The sequence below is a fragment of the Nycticebus coucang genome, chromosome 2, assembly GCF_027406575.1.
Source record: "Nycticebus coucang isolate mNycCou1 chromosome 2, mNycCou1.pri, whole genome shotgun sequence".
NCBI classification, from domain to species: Eukaryota; Metazoa; Chordata; class Mammalia; order Primates; family Lorisidae; genus Nycticebus; species Nycticebus coucang.
In genome coordinates, this window is record NC_069781.1 from 119825895 (window position 1) to 119844531 (window position 18637).

General features: G+C 51.4%; 1 protein-coding gene across 12 annotated transcripts in view; it reads left to right on the forward strand.

Moving 5' to 3' along the window:
* NTRK3 (neurotrophic receptor tyrosine kinase 3) overlaps positions 1 to 18637 on the forward strand; it is a 367735-nt gene that overhangs the window by 944 nt on the left and 348154 nt on the right. For 2 of the 12 annotated variants that reach the window (XM_053581708.1, XM_053581713.1), the window contains exon 1: positions 75 to 1018. In XM_053581708.1, coding sequence (XP_053437683.1) covers positions 771 to 1018 — 248 coding nt within the window. In that variant the 5' untranslated portion in view covers positions 75 to 770. Of the gene's footprint in view, positions 1 to 73; positions 1019 to 18637 lie in introns of those variants that run through there. The other 10 variants (XM_053581712.1, XM_053581709.1, XM_053581710.1 and 7 more) reach the window with 10 other exon arrangements.

Sequence of the window (18637 nt, forward strand, 5' to 3'; positions counted from 1 at the left end):
AGGGAGAGGACGGGCGGGGAGGGAAAGGGGTGTGGGGAGGGGAGGGAGGGGGAGATTCCGCTCTCCTGCCGCTCCCAGCCCGGCCGGGGGGCGGGGGGAGGAGGCCCCGACGCGGGAGGGGAGGAGGCGGCCGGGAGGGAGGGCGGGAGCCGAGGCGACGCTCCGCTAAGCCGTGCGTTTCGCGAGGCTCGGAGCACTTGCACATTTCTGCAGGCGCGCAAGCCATTCGCGGCGGCTGCGGCAGCTCCGACCGCATCTTCTTCCTCCTTCTCCTTTACCCGGGCTCCGGGCGTGTGTATGCGTGAGTGTGTGTGAGTGTGTGTGTGTTTTGCAGGTGTGTCCGTTTTAATTCTGCCCAGTAGGTGGGACTTGGTGACTTTAGCACCATTTTTTCCTTTAAAAAAAATTTTTTTTTTTTTTTTTTTGCCTTCCTACCGTCTGTGGCAACCCTGCAAAGTCTCGGAGTCGGAGAGCGCTCCTCGCTTCCAGAACCCCTGGACCCGGCGAGTCGGCGAGCGCCGAGCCGGCCACCATGCCCGGCAGACCGCGCCACTAGGCGCTCCCGGCGGCTCCCACCCGGCGGCGGCCGCGATGGTTTCAGACGCTGAAGGATTTTGCATCTGATCGCTCGGCGTTTCAAAGGCAGAGCCCCCCCTCCCCCTTCCCCCCTCCCTCGCCGTCTTTGTCTCCTTCCCCCCTGCTCTCCCCACTCCCCCCACCCCACCCCCCTCTCCTCTCCTCCTCCTCTTTTTTAGAAGCAGCGATCGGAGATGGATGTGTCTCTTTGCCCAGCCAAGTGTAGTTTCTGGCGGATTTTCTTGCTGGGAAGCGTCTGGCTGGACTATGTGGGCTCCGTGCTGGCTTGCCCTGCAAATTGTGTCTGCAGCAAGACTGAGATCAGTTGCCGGCGGCCGGACGATGGGAGCCTCTTTCCCCTCCTGGAAGGGCAGGATTCAGGGAACAGCAATGGGAACGCCAGCATTAACATCACGGACATCTCAAGGAATATCACTTCCATGTAAGTCAGGCGGCCGCTCCCCAGCCCGCCTCTCCCCTAGCTTCGCGTCTGCCTTCTGCGGGCCCGCAGCCCGGAACCGGCCCTCCACCCGCCCCGGCTCGCCGCTGCCCGCCGCCTGCGGGCGCGCGTCAGGCTCGCTCTGGCTCGGGAGATGCTCTCGGGCTGCGCGTTCCAGGTGACTCTGGCCCTGGCGAGGCGCGATCGGGCGATGCGCCTGTGCACCTCTCCCAGGAGAGGACCCCAGCCGGCCGAGGGCACTCCGGGCCCAGCTCCCGCCCGCGCCCCCGCCCCCGCCCCCGCCCGCCGCTGGCTCGATTCGAGGGTGCGAATTTAGATTCTTTGCTCCCCACTAAATAGCAACAGTTTGGCCCCGCTCAAGTGGGTTAAAGTAGACGAGGTTCGATTCACCGGCAGAGGCGGCGGCAGCTATTGCGGCCGCGGGGGCAACGCTTAGCCTAGCCCACAGGGAAGGTGACAGATAGAGACTGCTCGCGATCTAGCCGAAATGTTTTAACTGTTTCCTTTTGGAAACAGCAAAACACTCTGACAAGTAAACAAGTTGGGAGCTGGCTGCTCGCGGGAGACTTCGGACGTGTGGAGGCCGCCATGGACGCCTACCTCTTCCCTTTCCCTCTGGCCGCCCTCTCCAGCCCCATTTTGGGCATTTCCGAGACATCCCCCTTTCCCACCCTCATCTGCATCTGGGCGCCTCCACATCCCTTCCTGGTCTGGGCTTTGATAAACTGCTCTTGGAGGATTGGGTCAGGATGGCGAAGGAAGAGGAGAAGTCGTGTGTTTGGGGGTCGGGGTTTCTGGCGTGGTCGTGCAGATATACTTGTTTGGAAAATTGAACTCTAGCTGGCTTTTGCTGGGTTCTGCCCCCTCCGAGTGAGACCTGTGGTGGCCTGCTTTTTTTCTTTGGTGGGGATTGGGGAGGGGGGTGTGCAGAAGCAAAAGGAGGGCGAGCAGGAGCTTGGGGACTTGAAGCCTGCCCACCTTTTCTCTCCTTGATCCCCTCCCATCATGCTGCCCTGGAGAAGGGTGTGAATGGCACTGAGGTTGTTTAGAGGGTAGTTCACCCCTGTTTTCCTCCAAGGCTCTCACCCTTTGGAGACCCCAGGAGTGGGAGGAGGATGAGAAGGGTTTGCACTGAAGTCCTGGCCAGAGTCTGAGGAAGGCATTTGGGGTGTCTTTACCCCTTGGGCAGATTCAAGAAGGGCCAAACCTGCCTTGGGTGCTTGTGGCTCTCCCAGAACCTCCTCGGCTTTAGCCCAGTGCCCTGGGGCTGCAGAGCCCGGAGGAATTGCAGTCCTGCTGTCTTGAAAACCGCCAGCCCTCTTGGCTTAATGGAGTCTCTGCTTGTGTTCTTGCAGCTGACAGTTTGAGGGGAATGGACAGCCCAGGAGATGTCCCTCACTCCTGCCCAGGAGACAAGCTTGACCCATATCTCAGCTCTTACTGTTCACCCCCTCACCCCCTTCAACCAGGCCAGAGATGGCAAGACAAACAGCCAAGGGGGAGGGAGAAAGGGGGAAGGGGGGAAGGCAAGAGAAAGAGGGTGGACCCAATTGTGCCTGTCCCTCCCTGCAGGCCACAGCCTCTGGCATCCCCAAGGATGCAGGGAGGAGGGTCCGGAGTGAGATTGTCAGGGAAACTCAGACTTGGAAGTGCTCTGTCGGGGCTGTGTGTGTGGGGTGGGGGGAGTTTGGTGATCAGTCTTGGTGCCTGGGGTCTGGACCTAGCGATTTCCCAGAGTGGGCCAGGGGTTGGAGGAAGGTGTGCCCGGTGCCCAGTGTTGGTCTCTGGGAGTGGGGTGAGCTGCATCTAGCTTGTTCTTTGCCCCAAGGATGTGTGTATCTGTAGGATGCCAGTGGGAGGCAGGCACAGTCACAATCACGTAGGCTCTTTATAGCCATACAGAGGTGTTGCTCCTCTGAAAATGATGCTCAGAGAAGCAGTTTGATAGGGAAGAGTTGGGTTCGTCTTTCCAGGCTGCCAGAAGAGTCCATGATGGGAGGGGCCTGGGGTGGCATTGTAGGGCCTCAGGGGGTGTCTGGGAGGGCAGTGCTTAGGGAGTGGGTTGGGAGCCCTTCTGTCTGTGTGTCCCCATTCTTAATTTCAAGTCTTGGGCTCTGGCAGGCCATCAGGACCCCTTTCCCTAAGTCCACCCCAACATCGAGGAACAAGGGAAGTGGATTCCCACCAGAGCTGTGCCAGTGGCAGGTGGGTGGGGGCTCAGAGGTCATGGGTGACATGACCTCTTCCCACCATTCTCCTCCCCAGTGCCCTGTTATATCTGTGGCTGCTATTGACTGAACTGGAGAAGGGCCCAGCCTTCTACTCCAGAGGTAGAGAGCCAGGGGAAAGGGAGGGCAGTCTCACTCACCCTGGGAAGTCACGTCCCCATCCCTATTTTACCCAAGGAAATGGAGGCTGGGTGGTAAAGTAACTTTCCCGGGCAGACAGCTCCAGAGGGGGAGCTAGGCTTAGCATCTGAGCCCAGTCCTCCCACATGGTAGGGCAGGCTGGAAAGGGAGTGTGGGGGGAGAGAGGAGTCCCCATTGGGGAAGACCCTGGCTTTAGCATGATGTGGAAAGAGGGCTTCAGCTGAGGCCACTTCTGTGCTGGAGAGGTGTTCTTCAGGTTTCTGATGTTTCCAGGGCAATGGGGCCAAAGGGTCCCCCAGGCCCATCAGCCTGAAGCTCTACATGCTGAGATATGCCCTAGGGTGCCTCTGGGCATGGAGAAGAGGCTGGGGCTTCACAGATTCATGGACTTAGGGACAAGAGTTCTCGCTGTGGCTATGCTTCTAAGGAGTGGTGTGTGGAGGGTTCCTTGTGCGCTTGTCTTGGGAGCCTGGCTGAGAGCTGCTTCTGATGGGGGAGGCTATCTCCTTGACTGCCCTGTCAGTGTCAGGAGGACATCAGCTGCAAAGCATTAGGCCAGAAGTGTGGGTCTCACCTCTGCCCCTCCCAGAGCCAAGCTGCTCCTTAGGCACCCCCCCTCCCGTTGGCCTCCTTCTGCTCAGGAGGCCAATCCTTTGCCTTTGGAGCTTTTGACACATGGTGACCTTCCCTAGAAGGATCCATGCGCAGCCACGCCCAACCAGTTTCTGACTTCACAAAGGCAGGAGGGTGGTGGCTGAGGTGGGCTGTCTGGGCTGCCTCTCTGGCCAGGCCTGCCTGGGGCTGGGTTGGGATGGTGTGACCTTTGGCTGTTAGACAGAAGATGTGTGGGCAGGTGTTCTTTGGGCTGGATGGCTGGGCTTATAAAAACTGTGGGCTCTTAGCTGGGACTCTGAGTCACCAGCTGGGTCTCACTCTGGCTGCCACAGGGTCCCTGATATTTGGCAGCTCTCTGGTCCCTTTATTTCTGCTGCCTTCCCTGAAGGCTCCCTCGTGGTTGGCTGAAGGTTCATTTGGGCTTTGGCTGATGTACTGGCCCCTTGGTTCTCAGTTTTTCTAGGGTCAAGTGACACCCAGGCTAGGCAATTACCAGTGAGGGCTGGGATCTCGGCGGGAGTGTAAGTCTGGCTCCAAAGATGTCATGGAGCTCATTCAGTAGGTACACCGAGGTACCCCAGGACTGGGGCTGCACCCGAGAGAGGTAGGCAGAGACATGAGGGCTTCTGAGGGGAGATTAGAAGGGAGACTGGTTACAGCTCAGGAAAGGGATACTTCCAAGATGAAAGCTGGGCCCCTGGGCTCCAGAGGTCCTGCTAGTGGGGTCTAGGCCCTCCTGGGAGCCAGAGGACTATGCCCCAGCAAACCAAGTAGGCCAAAGTCTTGCTGTCCATGCTGGGGCAAAGGCCATCAACCTTGTAGCTTCATGGGACCTGAGAACATGACCACTTTGAGCAAAACCAGTCCAGCCTGCCCATAGCAATGAGAGAGCTTGTATACTGGCCCTAGGAGGCTTGAGCCTGGAAGGTTCCTCAGGGCTCTGCAAAGCTGCCCCCTACCTGGCTGAAGTGGAAGATGCTTCTCTGAGAAGGGGAGGGCCCCTTGGAAGCCCTTTTCCTTGCCTTGCCCCTCTGCCTGCTGGCTCCTTCTGTCTAACTTTGGAGAAGGACCAAGGCCCCCTCAGCTAGCTCTTGGGTGGAGTGTGGTTGGCCTGTGGCCTTCCCTTGGGATTGCATTTGCCAGTATCATGGCATCTCCACTGTGGACTGAGGTCTCTATCTCAAGTGTTTTATTGGATATCTGGGACAGAGGTCACAGGCACCATGTCCAGCCTCCCCTTGGGGCCTCCATTTGACTGGTGGCAGGTTAAGATTAGGAAAAAGGATGGGCTGTATGAATCTCACCTTAGCGCTGTCCCAAACTCCCTGTAAGTCAGAGGGTCATAGCCTTTTTGAGCCTGTAGATTCAATTATGAATTGAGGCCATGGGGCAGTATCTCCTCCAAATCGGACATATGTCATCCCAGAGTCCAAGGAACATCCCCCAGGAGGCTCAGCCAGGCTACTTTAAAGGATACCTGCTTTGGGATGGTGGTGATGCTTGTGATACAGCCAGGAGGAGGGCATGGTGTGATCTTGCCCTGGCCAGGGGCCACCGGTTATTTTCCTCTTTCATTCCTTTCCATCTCTAGAAAACTTGGCCACCCAGAATTTCACACCATTTGTGACACATGACACAATTTGGAGTTAGCTTCCCAGACCAAATGCCACACTTTACAAGAATGTGCTGGGGCCTGCAGCTTGTCATAGGTTTGTAGCCTGCCCCCTGCCCCCTGGGTTCAGGGTTGGGAGGACCTGTCCCTCTCCAAAGCTTTCTGCACAGACCCTCCCCCGGGTATGAGAAGAAAGCATTAAAACTTCTATTTCAAATTATTCTTGCCTAGAAAAGGGAATGTTTAATGTATGTATTGTAGGTATATATACATATAATTTAATAAATATGACTGTTTGGGGGTTACAGAATAAATTTTTTATTGCTAAATCATACATAATCAAAACAGCTTGGTGCCCAGTGTTCTTGTGTTTGAGCAGGAGATCGGGCAGTGACAGGAGGGATGGTCCTGAGGGCCCTGTCCCCTATAGGTGCCATGCCAAGGAAAGGTTGGTTGATTGGGGGATGGGCACGTGACCAGGCTGGGTGGGAAGGGACTCTCAGCTCCCCATCAAGGTTTGCAAGGCCTGTAGACCCCCTCCCAGGGGCCAGGCAAAGTTCTCAAAAGATAGTCTCCTAGGACCTTTTGGGATCCACCTTTTTGTCCCCATTCTCATCTCCATGATTCATTTATATCATGACTTCTAGTTACAGTTGTTGAATTCTGTGACAGCTACTTGAAGTACATAAGCAGAGATTGCTAGTCCCATTTTACAGATTAACAAAACAAAGCAAAACTGGAAACCCAGGTGATTGAGCCACTGTGGCCCACGAAAGGAAAGATCCAGCAGCTCCTCCTGTGCTGCTCCCTTCACTGCCTCTCTGGTCCCCCTGGCTCTGTTCTTTATCAGGCTGTGACTGGTCAGCGGGACATCCTATGGTTTGTTGGGAAGGGAGATGCAGAATATTTTTACCCAGAAAGTCCCTTTTTGTCCAAAGGGCAGCATTATGGTAATGACCAGTCTTTGAGGGTCTTGCACAGAGTGGCTGAGTGAGTGCCCTGGCAACTGGTCTGAGAATGGCCTGGATGAAGACTGGACTCAGTCACTCAGATCTGTTGGTGACCAATGGAGTGATCAGCTCAAGTCATTGTCACTCTCTGAGCCTCATTTGCCTCAACCTTGGAGAACACCGACACTTTTGGTGGTGAGGTGTGTTGAGAGCGAGTGAAACCAGAACAAAAGCTCAGTGCCCAGTGGTGCCTTAGAATCCCCAAGGAGGGTCCTCAGATTTCCACTACCTGTAAGTGCACAGCTCACAAGAATTCAGAGCTGGAAGGGACCCCTGCCATCGTCTCCTCCCTCATGTTACCCAAAAGTTCCTGAGACCCAGAGAGGAGCAGGGGCTCAGCTGGGCTCTGCGGGTTACTGGGAGACTTTTCTTCCCAGGCGTACTCCCAGGTGCTGTAGCCGCCTTCTACTCAGCCCGGGCTCCCATTCTGGGCACTTTGTCAAAGCCAGAACCTCCCCCATGACTGTGTCTCCCTCTGAGGCAATGTTTCCAAATTCAGGGTCCCCAGAGGCAGCAAGTATGCGAGGCTGGCAGCCCTAGGGCTCCTTGCAGCCTGCAGCCCACACCAATTAGGAATAAATTCAATGAGGCCTTCTGCTGAGCTCTGTTCACATACAGGGCTGCGGAAGCTGGGGCTCCCTCAGCAGGCGTGGGGGCTTGTCTTTTCTTCCTGGTCACACACCTGCCCCCAAACCCCCAACTGGCTTGTCCCATCAAAGGCGTGGGTGGTGGGAGATTCTAGATTCCTTCCTCAGACATCTTCAAGCAGAGACAGACATCTTCAATCATGGAGAGGGCCTGGCCGCTGCCCTCTTCCTCCACCTGTTTTTTTCAGCAGCTCCTCCAGGCCTGGCCTAGCTTTGGACAAATTCCTCCCTTCCTCTGGGTTTCAATTTCCTTATCTGTAAGATAAGGATAATAAGGCCCACCACCTTATAGCAGGACTCTGTTGAAAGTTCTGCTCCCTGTGTCATGCCTGACAGAGAGAAAGCTGTCACTACATGATCACTAATGACAGCTGTCATTTATTGAGTTCCTGATAGCTAACAACAGCTAGCATTTATTGAACACTTACTATGTTCCAGACATAATTCCAAGGGTAATACCTTGTTGTGGCCTCACACCAAGCCAATAAGAGAAGTAATCTTGCCAGCCTCATTTTCCAGATGGGGAAACTAAATCCAGAAAAGGAACTTAGTTAATTTCATGGAGCCAGTAAAAGGCAAACAGCCTGGCATTTAAATATTAAGCTATATTGCCTATATTCTTTTGCCATATTATTATGCCTACTAGCATGTACATACACATATATTTATATTTGCACATACATGTACGAATATATTACGATTATGAGAAAATAATTATAAAAGGATTGACATGAAGGTCTAGGAAAATCCTTTATTTTGTGACATTCCAGTTCCCTGTGTGATAATTGCCCTGGCTCGGGTTGGAGGGGAAGGCAAATGGGATAATTATGGATATAGTGTTGGCCAAACAGTGCTGGCCAACACAATCCAGACAGGCCTCCCTAATAGTGCAGAAGGGCATTTGGTCTCTCCTCCTGACCTGTTCCCAACAGACAGCCTCCCCTGAGGCCATGTCTCAGCCAAGCCCTCTTCCCAGACCTTTTCGATCACCCCATGACGTCCTGGCCTCTGAGGTCAGGTTAGCCCCACAGAAGACCAGGTGCCAGCTGAGGTTGGCTGGGATTCAGGAAGCTGGCGGCTGGGTCCTAGCCAGCTCCTCTCTGGGCGGAGGTGCTGTCAACAGGACTGTGCCCCTGGCTGCCCATGGTTAGAAAAAGCCACGATAGGAAGGCATAGGGCTGGTGGTTTCTCCCAGGTGGAGCTCTGGAGTACAAGGAGCCTCTGGGTGCAGAGGAAAAGTGGGGCATCTGAGAGCTGGAGGCAGATGTCAGGCCTCCCTGTGTCTTTCCCTTGCCCTCTTCCCAACAAACACCTTTTACCCTACTCTTCCTTCCTCCTATCTCTCCACCCTCACACTCATAGAATCTCTGCCTGTGTCTCCATAGGGATGGGTTAGGGACATGGGAGATGGCTCCCACTGTCCCCATCAAGAGAGCAGGAGTACCCTGCAAAACAGCCCAAATCGCAGGGCAAGCATTTATGTGCACGCGCCATCTTTGTCGCTTGTTGGCTACGTCAGCTTGTCACATCATGGAACCTCTCTGAGCCTCTGGCCTCAGTTTCCTCTTCTGGGAGGTGGGTCGTCTAACTCTCCAGACTAGCTCCATCACAGGGTCACTGGTCTCTGTGGGACTTTTGCAAAGATATACTTGATGGGCTCTGTAAACAACTGGCTACCATATCGGTTATTTCCTTTTCTTGATGACTGGGAGCATTTTTGATTTAAGAGAAAGATTAAGACTTTGAACTATAAATTATTAGATCTGGAAAGGGGCTCAGAAATAATTTGGGTTAAATCCAGTTTTACCAAGGAAGAACTTGAGGCTCATGAGAGGTGAATTGACTTGGCCAGTCACCCATTAGTTTTTGTCACAAGGCAGACCCAGTGCAGAGGCCCGGTCTCCGTAGCTGGGTTGGATCTCCATCCCCTTTCCCCCTGTTGGTGTCTTCTCTGGGGTAGAGGGATTCAAATTCTATCTGAGGCAGGGACAGGATCCCTTAGCTCCCGGCAGAGTGAGTGGGAGACTGAAGGCAGCAATCTTAGATTCAAAGTCCTCATCTCAGCTACCTGCCTGGCTAGACTGGGCTGTGTGAGCGTGTCTGGGGGCGTCTTCACACAGACACAAGTGCCTCTCCTCTGTGTTCTGTGCACAGCACATCCCCGGTCTCCGTAAACAAACTGTAAAGTCTTTGGCTTCCTGCCTGCGGAGATCGTCTGCGTCCAGACTCCTAGTGGCCACCAGAGGGCAGTGTGGCGCAGAGACGGTCCTGGGCGGGTGGCTTCGCAAGCTGGAGCTGGGTGGGAAGGGCACTGCCAGCCGCGGCTTTGGGATCCTTTCCTGGCCAGGGCTGAGCAAGGAGGCCTCATCTTCCCTATGTGGGGCCTCTCTCTTGGTAGAGCTGGTTCTGTCTGTGTTGTGTCTCTGCAGTCTGGGATGTGAGACTCCCCACACCGTGGCTTCCTGGCTTTTCAGGCAGGAGATGGCAGGGGAGTGTCCCAGGTTGGGGGACATCTACCTGAAGTGCTTCCCTTTAGCGTGCTTTCAGCAGCAGCAGGAGAAAGATCACCGGGTTGATGGGGACACAGAAAAATTGACAGCCGATTCCACTAGGGTTAGTATCATGGTGAAGTGAGCTTTATATACACCCTCTGGCTGTTTGATATGCTGGCTCAAGTGTATGGGCGTCTCTCACCTGTCCCTGCACCTTAACCCATGCTTGGAAATGACTGGACACCAAGTGGTTGCTTCAATACTAGGCCATGACATTTACCCGAGGTGAGAGCTTGGTGCCTTCTCTTAACCTCTCTAACCCTGTGTCTGCTTTTGGAGACCCCCATATACAGGGATGAGTATGAAAGTGACTTGCTGGCCAGGGTCATGGACCCTGACCGGACTGAATGGTTTTGACAGGACTGCTGTGAGTATTATTGGCCCTTTAGTCTGGTGCAGACAGTCTTGTATTAGAGTAAATTGGTCCACGGATGAGCCTTGGTCTACTAAAGGGGTCATCAGCTTTAGAGACTAAGTCATCTGCTTTTGTGGTGGGTGCTGAGCTAACTGGTCTGGGGCCTGTGATTCCTCCCTGAGGGCCAGTCCCTAGCTGCCCGCCCTGGGCTGCAGGCAGAGCCTCTCTGCTGTGGTCCGTCTGTCCTCACCTCTTTATTTTTCATAGTCCAAGGAAGAGCAAGAATGATATTATGGCCTTCCTTCTGGGCTGGAGATCATTTGCATGAATAACTCTACTTGTTTACAGCCACAAGGAAAGGAAGCTTCAGATCATGACGCTGCCTTTCAACAGCTGCGACCCTGGGGTGATGGCTACTGAACATTTTTGATCATCAGTTTCCTCCTCTGAAAAACGGTGATAATAAAAATAACGCAGGGTTATTGCAAGATTTCAGGGAGAATGTGTGTGTGTGTAAAACTCTTGCTGCCGGTTCTCTCGCTTTCATTTTCTTCTTCTTCTCGTTACTACACCCGAGAAGCTCATCCACACAAGCATGGCTACTTGTCATGGCCCTCATCTGCCCTGCCTGCTTCCAGTCTCCTTCCAGCTCATTGTGTACACCCTAACATTAGTTCTCTACTTCAGGGTGTTCGTTAGAAAGTCCCGAGCCCTGAGCTTTTCCATGGTTTCTTTGTCTAAGAGGCAGCTGGGTGTAGCAGGGAGAGCGGAGGCTTCTTTGGTCAGACAACTTTCAGTTTAAATCCAGGCCCTGCCCTGTATGGGTTTAGGCAACTTACTTAACTTCTCTGAGGCTCCACTTCCTCATCTGAAAAATCAGGCTGACTATGTCCATCTCAGGGAGTGGCGGTGAGGATTAAGTGAGACCATGGTAGGTGCCTGGCATGGGCTGGGTATAGAGAGGCCAGACTGGAGAGTGGCTTGTGGGAGTCTGCAAGGGGTGATGGGGCAGGGATTTTTCTGTGTCCTCAAACAGTGGGATTAGAGGAGATTTCATGAGGAAAACTAACACCTGGGCAAAACTAAGGAGGCCACAGAGGGACCAAGATGGGGTATGTTTGGAACAGGGGACAAAGTGGCAGAGGCACATGCCTGCCACAAGCACAGAGAGAGCATTATGGTCCCCACTGATAGGAGACTCATTTGGGTTGCCAAGTGTCACGGTGTCCCAGGCAAAGCCTTCCCACTGCCTGCCTTCTCCATTTCCCAGCGCCAGGAGTTTGGATACCAGAAATGCCCGTCTGGAGTAATTTAGTGGCAGCCTGTTTCGGATGTCCCATTTTCATTGCTCTTCTTGCCCTATATAACTTCTCATTCACTAGCTGCTGCCCTCTTGGCTGTGGCAATTCGGTAAGCCTTTTAGCCACGGAAGGGCCTCCAAGACCAGTCCTTGTAGAAAGAATTTAGGGATCCAACGAGAATGGGTGACCTCTTCATAAAATCCCTCCCACTGGTCATGGGAGCCTCTGGTGCACGTTCAGCCCAGTTCCATGGTAGGCCACAGGAGGGCACTAGACCACGATTTCTGCAGGGAGGGAGGTGCTATTTAGCCTTCCTAGCCTGATTGTGCCCTTGATGAAGGTTCAAGACATGGGGCACTTGGTTTCTCCCCAGATGCCAGCTTCTCTGAGTTTATGACAAACCAACTTGACTTACCCAGAGCCCATAGCACTGAAACTGATATCTCAAGGGTGGCTAAATTGTGTAGAGAAGAAGTCATAGAATTTGGCGTCAAACTCAGGTTCCCATGTTTACCTTTTTAAAAAATTTTAAACCTATGAGTAAGTTAATTTCTCTGGGCCTCATTTTCTTCACCTGAAAAGTAAGGTGTTATTGGGAGGTATTGCGGTGAGGATTAAATGATATGATGTGTGGAAAGTGAAACATGGTGGATACGCGGTGGTTGGTCATCTGTCTGGAAAGTGAAACGTGGTGGACACGCAGTGGTTGGTCATCTGTCTGTTTCAGGAAGAAGGATGAAGTTAGGTCACAACTCAGGGGGCGTGTATGAGATCCTGTTGGACTCTCACCCCAAGGAGCGATTTAGGGTTCCAAGTAATGGGGGGCCGCAGTGACACCCAGTGGTTGGAATGGAGAACAGCAAATGTATTCCGATCTTGGGGGGTGGGGCTGGTGGGGCTTGCTAGGGCCATGTGAGGCTGAATCAGGGTCAGGGGATTTTTGACTTCAGATTCCTGTCAACAGAATCCCTTCCCTTCAACTTCAGGGCATTAGCGACGATTCTCTGAGAGCATTAGTGTAATGATGGTTATTGGGGCTGTTTCTTGCCTGGGCCCCCAGTAGGAGGTCATGACTGAAGGAAAACACATGTGAAACTACTAACTTTATTATAGCCAACCAGTTCTGACACCTGAAAACAAGACCCCTTCTGGTGTTTTCCACGGGGTACTTTTTTTTTTTTTTTGAGATGTTTTAATTCAGTCTCTGTGGTTGGCCTGCCCTGAGAGACTTGAGATCTCTGAACCTCAGTACATTCATCTGGGAAATGTAGGGTCCAGGCTGGTTGGTGACAAGGGCCCATCTAGCTTGGATTCAGTGTCAGGCATCATTGTATACCCTTTGCTTTGCTCAGTATGTGGTGTGTGTGGGGTCAGGACTGAGTGAGAAGGGGGCAGTGCTAACTGCTAAGCTTCAGGCTTTCCTGGGGAAGAAAGTCCAGCCTGGAGGAGGGGCCTCCTCTCTGCAGAGGGGTGGCTCTGAGGCTGGGCTGGGGTGTCTCTGCCTCCCTGTCCTGTGTAGCCTCTTCATTTATCCACCTGAGATCCAGGAGGGAGCCTTGGCAGACAGGCCAGGCTCAGGAAGTTATTTAATATCAGCTTTGCTCCAGATTGTGTTTCTGACTCCCTGCCACCTCTTAAGTGGCAGTCATTTTAACAAATGTGGCGATAAGACACTGAGTGGGAAATAACATGAGAAATGGGGAGGAGGCAGGGGCAGGGGCAGGGGCAGGGAGGAGGGGTGGAGTTTTATTCCCTTGGCAGAAGCCTTGTCTTTGAGGCTCTCAGGAGGAAGAGAGCAAGGCAAGAGGAGCTCGGGAAGCCCCTGGCAATTGAGGGAGGGGGTTGAGAGAGGTGCCTGATTTTAGGGCCTGCGGCCAGTGGCTACTGCTCTCCCTCCTGCACAGGAGGGCCCTGTGTCCCATGGAGGCTTTTGGCTCCCATCCCCAGGGCAGGTGTTGGAGGGGCAGTCTCGTATTCCATTTTCCAAAGGACTGTCTTCCAAGTGCATAACAGACAGCTAATGGGGACCTGGCATTGGTGGTGTGTTCAGCCCACAGTAACCGCTGAGCTGCATCTGTACCTAGACTGTGGGGTGCCCAGGTGTCTGGCTGCCTCCCTTGCTGCCTGCCAAGGCCCAGCCTTGCATCTGGACTATTGGGGAAGGATGAGCAGATGCGCTAGCAAAGCCAGAGAGGAGAAGGCTCCAGCCTCTTTCATCCCAGCACCTAGCAGGAGCCATGGGTCAGGCAGGGTGCGCTGTGCCGGGGCGTAGCTTGGAGAAAGTAAAAGGCCAAGAAGTCCTTCCCTCTTGGAGTTTAGAGTTGAATGAGGGAGACTGGTATTAAATAGATAATTTATAGCTCAAAGGGTTATCTCAGAGACAGAATTTTAGAAAATGGGTCTAAAGCAAAGTTTAAAGAAAAAAAAATGTATATGAAAACGTGGTTTCCCTGAGGTGGAGAGGTTACAATTTTCCTAAATGGAATTTTAAAAATTCTAGATTTTCCTGCTCTCAGATCCACTTAAGGTTGATAACAGAGGAGGGAGTTGCCAAGGCTATGCCCCTGGCCTTGGAGTTGATACACTGGGCCTTGCCATTGCTCACAGAAACCCTTTGGTATTATATTTTTGGAGAGCTAACCTTCTAAAAGGCAAGAGAGACGAGTTCCGTTTCTTTTCCTGTCACTTTATGCCTGTGTGAGACAAAGATTTGAGGCTTGGGTTATTTGATGGGTGACCACACAGCAGGTGGGGGTGGGGGAGAGGGGAAGTTGGGCAGGGGAGTGAGGGAAGCCTGGCACCAGTGTGTTCATGAGCAGGTGACAGTGTGCTCTCCTGAGACACTTGCTCTGTCCTTTATCTGTTTGCGCATTTATTTCATGGGGCATTCTTGGAGAGCCCCCAGTGGCTGGGAAGGCAGGGGTGAGTGGGACAGCAGAGGTCTACACTGTCCCTGTCATTCTAGGGTGCGTGTGGGAGGGCAGCACCCCTCCTGGGAGTCTGCCTCCATGGATGGGAGGTGGGCCAGGTGTGCTGAAGGTGTGTAGCAGATCTCCAGGGCCAAGTCCTGGGAGAAAATCCTGTCACAGGATGCTGGGGTTGAGGGGACAGCCTTTCTCCCTGTGTGCTGGGTGGCTGTGAGCCTGGGTGGGGTGAAGTGCAGGCTGGAGGAAGAAGTGGGTGCCACAGGGTATGGAAGGGTGGGCCCAGCTTCCTCCCCCCAGCACCCACCCTGTTGCCACTATGCCCTGCCAGCTGTTAGCCTGTCCGTCCCCTGCCTCCTGCCCCTGAGGGACCTGCCCAGGCCCCTTCTTCCTCCTCTCAGCTCTAGAGCATTCCTGGTGGCCAGATGCAGACATGGCAGCACAGTGACCTCAGGCCTCCCTGACCCTCACCCAGGATTCGTTGTCTAGGATTGACTGGCCACTCTTCCTGCCACACTGTGTTCCCTGGCCCTGGGCCAGAGGCTGTGTCTCCCACCCACAGAACTGATGCCCACTTGCTCTCCTCCGTCACTCGCTTACTCAGGGCTGTTGTCACCTGTGGTTTGCTCAGGCACTTGCTGGCCTTGGGCTCCACCCTGCTGCCCTGTCTTGTCCTTACATGTCTGGGATGGGGGGATGGACAGAAAAAGGGGGCACAGCTAACATCTCAGTCCATCTGAGACCCTCTGGAGCCTCGTGCCTGTGCCCTGTGAGGCATTAGGGTGTTACTGTTTGTTTCCCTGCTGTGCTGTGGGCTCCTAAGGGCAGGCGCTGAGGTTCATTCTGCTCTGTCTTCAGGTGTCAGCATCTAGCAGGTGTTTGGTAAAGGACAAGCTCATTTCCTCTGCCAGGGTGTCCCACAGGTCTGGAACAGACCTCCCAGGGTCATTCTGTAACAGTAGCCCAAGAACTGTAGCTGGCTCCTAACTGCCCCCAAGGTGAAGTTCAGACTTCTCCCGGTGGCATTCAGACCTTTTGTGTTCAGGCTGCAGCATCTCTCTGGAATCTGGCCTCCTGTCCCCCCTCCCACCCCTCTTGGGAGTCCTTTACCCGGCCAACCTGAGCTGCTGTTCATTCCTTAAACTTTTCCAGCATTTTCTATTCTTAGTCTGGTGGTTGGACCCCTTCCCCTGCCTGGGAGTCCTCTGGCCTTCATTCTGCTCCTGTGTACCATACCTGTCACTCAGGTTCCACCTCTGAGATGCTCTTGGTTGTCCAGACCCATGTTTATGAATTGTTCTATTATTCCAGTCCCCGGAGCACATAGTAATAGCAGTTGCTATTTGGTAAGCACTTCACTTCATACCTAAAAGTGTATATAGTAACTCATTTAATCTGCACAACAACCACGTGAGTGGGGAACGCTCTCATCTGACAGATGAGGAAATTGAGGCCAAAAGATACAAGAGCTTGTCTGAGGCCACAACTGAAAGTGACAGTTAGGATTCAAACACAGGCTGACGCTGGAGCCCACGCTCCCACATTTATTGCCATAGCTTGTGCAATAGCAAACACAATTTGAAACAAGTTAAAATGTCATCAGGAGACATTTGAATCAAGAAATGAATCATGGCATGTTGATATGGTAGAATCCTATATAGGAGTTATAATGAAAACCTTGTTCTCTGTGTAGTAACATGGCCATATTTTGGAAACATAATGCTGATAAAAAAACAATTTGCAGAATGACATACCATATATGTAAGTTAAAAATCACAGTGACCAATATAACATATTGTTTATAGACACACAGAGTAAAAAGATAAAATCATGGATTGGATGCAAACCAATTTCATGATCGCCTTGGCTTCTCGGGAGAAAGGGAGAGAAAAGGAGTGTACGTACAGAGCTCTTAACTTTATCTGCAATGTTTTAATTCTCTTTTTTTTAAGATCATAGCATATGACCAAAGGGTAATATGTATTAACGCCAGGTGATGGGTAGATAAAGTATTTAATACATAATCCTTTGTTTTTTCTCTATCGTAGTGAAACTTTAGAAGCTCTAAGCAATAAAAAGATTATTATGTAGTATATTCACTAGATTTGTAATTTAAAATAACAATATTAAAGTCATTGAATTTCCTGGCTAGGGCTGCCATAACAAAGTCCCACACGCTGAGTGGCTTAAACAACACAAATGGGTTTTCTTACGGTTTTGGAGGCTGAAAGTCTAAGGTCATGGTCATGGTGTCAGCAGGGTTGGTGTCTTCTGAGGCCTCTCCACTTGGTTTGCAGATGGCCACCTTCTTCTAGTATCCTCACGTGGCCTTCCCTCCGTGGATTTCTGTGTCCCAATCTCTTCTTATAAGGACACTAGTCATTTTATTCATTCATTCATCCATCCATTCATTCATTCATTTTAGGATATAAGAAGCTACACATTTTGTTTGAAACAGTATGTGCACAGATTTTCAAAGCTGTGAAAATGCAATAAAGAGCACAACACATTTTGGTCACTTTATTAAATGACATTAGATAGTTTAAGTTTCAACTACTAAACAGCACTTCAGTGAAAACACAGGTAGTGTATTGTCATACTTGAACGCTTTTCTTTAAAATCACAATTCCAGTCCTTGTATATGTCACAAAACAGCCTTAAAGGAAGAAGTGACACCTTTCTGCAGAACTTAAGATATTCATTGACAGAAATGAAAAGCAGTCTAACAGAAACAAAGCTGCACCAGTCATTTTAATGAAGGCCACCCAAGCGACCTCATTTTAACTTAATTATGTCTTTAAAGACCCTTTCTCCAAATACAGTTACATTCTGAGGTACTGGGTAGGGTGAGGGCAGGACTTCAACAGATTAATTTTGGGGAAGGGACACAACGTAGCCTGTAACAATTATAAAACACAAACATTTGTCCATGTTGGCTAAAATTAAAACACAGTCCTTCTTTCTCAGATTTTCTGAGAACAGAATCCTGCAGATGTTCATCAAAGCTGAATTTTTCTCCTTGTTGGGTATGTCTTGCTGTGGACGCCCCGAGTTTCTGCTTGGTTGGCCTTGTGACCAGGGAGTCCCGTGGAAGGAGCTGCAGGGTCTGAGGTGGAACAGAGGTGCATATAGGGAGGAACACAAGGGTGAAGTGTGAGGAGGCCCCCAGGATGCTTCTCTGTTTTGCGTTTAGATCAGAGGTGTACGCACGCCAGCTCACATAGGAAGTGTACCATTTTCTACCTCTCATATTAATTAATCAACTAATTAATTGGTTATTTCAATAGCTACCAGTGAGCACCTCACTTGTGTCAACTACCAAGTTAGGCACCCCCTTGATCCCTCTGCCCCCCATGACAATGGGAAGGGACCTCAGGCTCTGGGGATTTGGGTATGAGAAAAGGAAGAACTTCCCAAGAGAATAGCCACAAAATAGGGCAATGGAATTGTTTTTCTGGAGACATGTAAATAAATAAATAGGGTTCCCTATTTTATTCCATATATTATGGAAATTCTCAAGCATACAGAAAAGTTAATTTTCTGCAGTGAACATCCGTATCACTGTTACCCGATTCCCCAAGTCATATTAATTGTCCATAAAGTTTGTGTGCAATTTTAAATTTTAAATTGCACAGGAACTTTATGAGTACCCTGTATTTTGCGCTACTTGCTTGATCACAGAATCTATCCACATAACCCTCTAGCCTCTCAGTAACCCATTCTGTTTTTCTGATGTATTTCAGAGTTAACTCTCTGAAATTAACTCATTCTCCCTCAAGACTGCAGTGTGTATTTCGTTAGGCTAGAGTCCAATACTTGTTTTCATTTGAGTTAATATTTGTGTTCAATGAAATGCATGAATCCAAAGTGTGCATTGTCTGAGTTTTGCCAAATGCACGTGCCTGTGGAACCCAACTGCGTAAAGACCTGGGACATTACCATCCCCCAGACGGCGCCCCATGCCCAGTCCCAGTCTCTGCCACCACCTTTGAGAAGCTACCATTGTTCGTGGTTTTTTTTTTTTTTTTTTGGCAATAGATTACTTTTGCTTGTTCCATACTTCACATAAATAGAATCACAGGTATTTAGCAAAAATGTTTTCGAGATTCATCCTTGTTGTTGCAGATATCAGGATTGGTTCCCTTTTCTTGCTCAGTAGAATTACGTTGTAGGGGTGGCCTGAGTTTATCTCTTCTTCCAGCTTTGGACTATTATG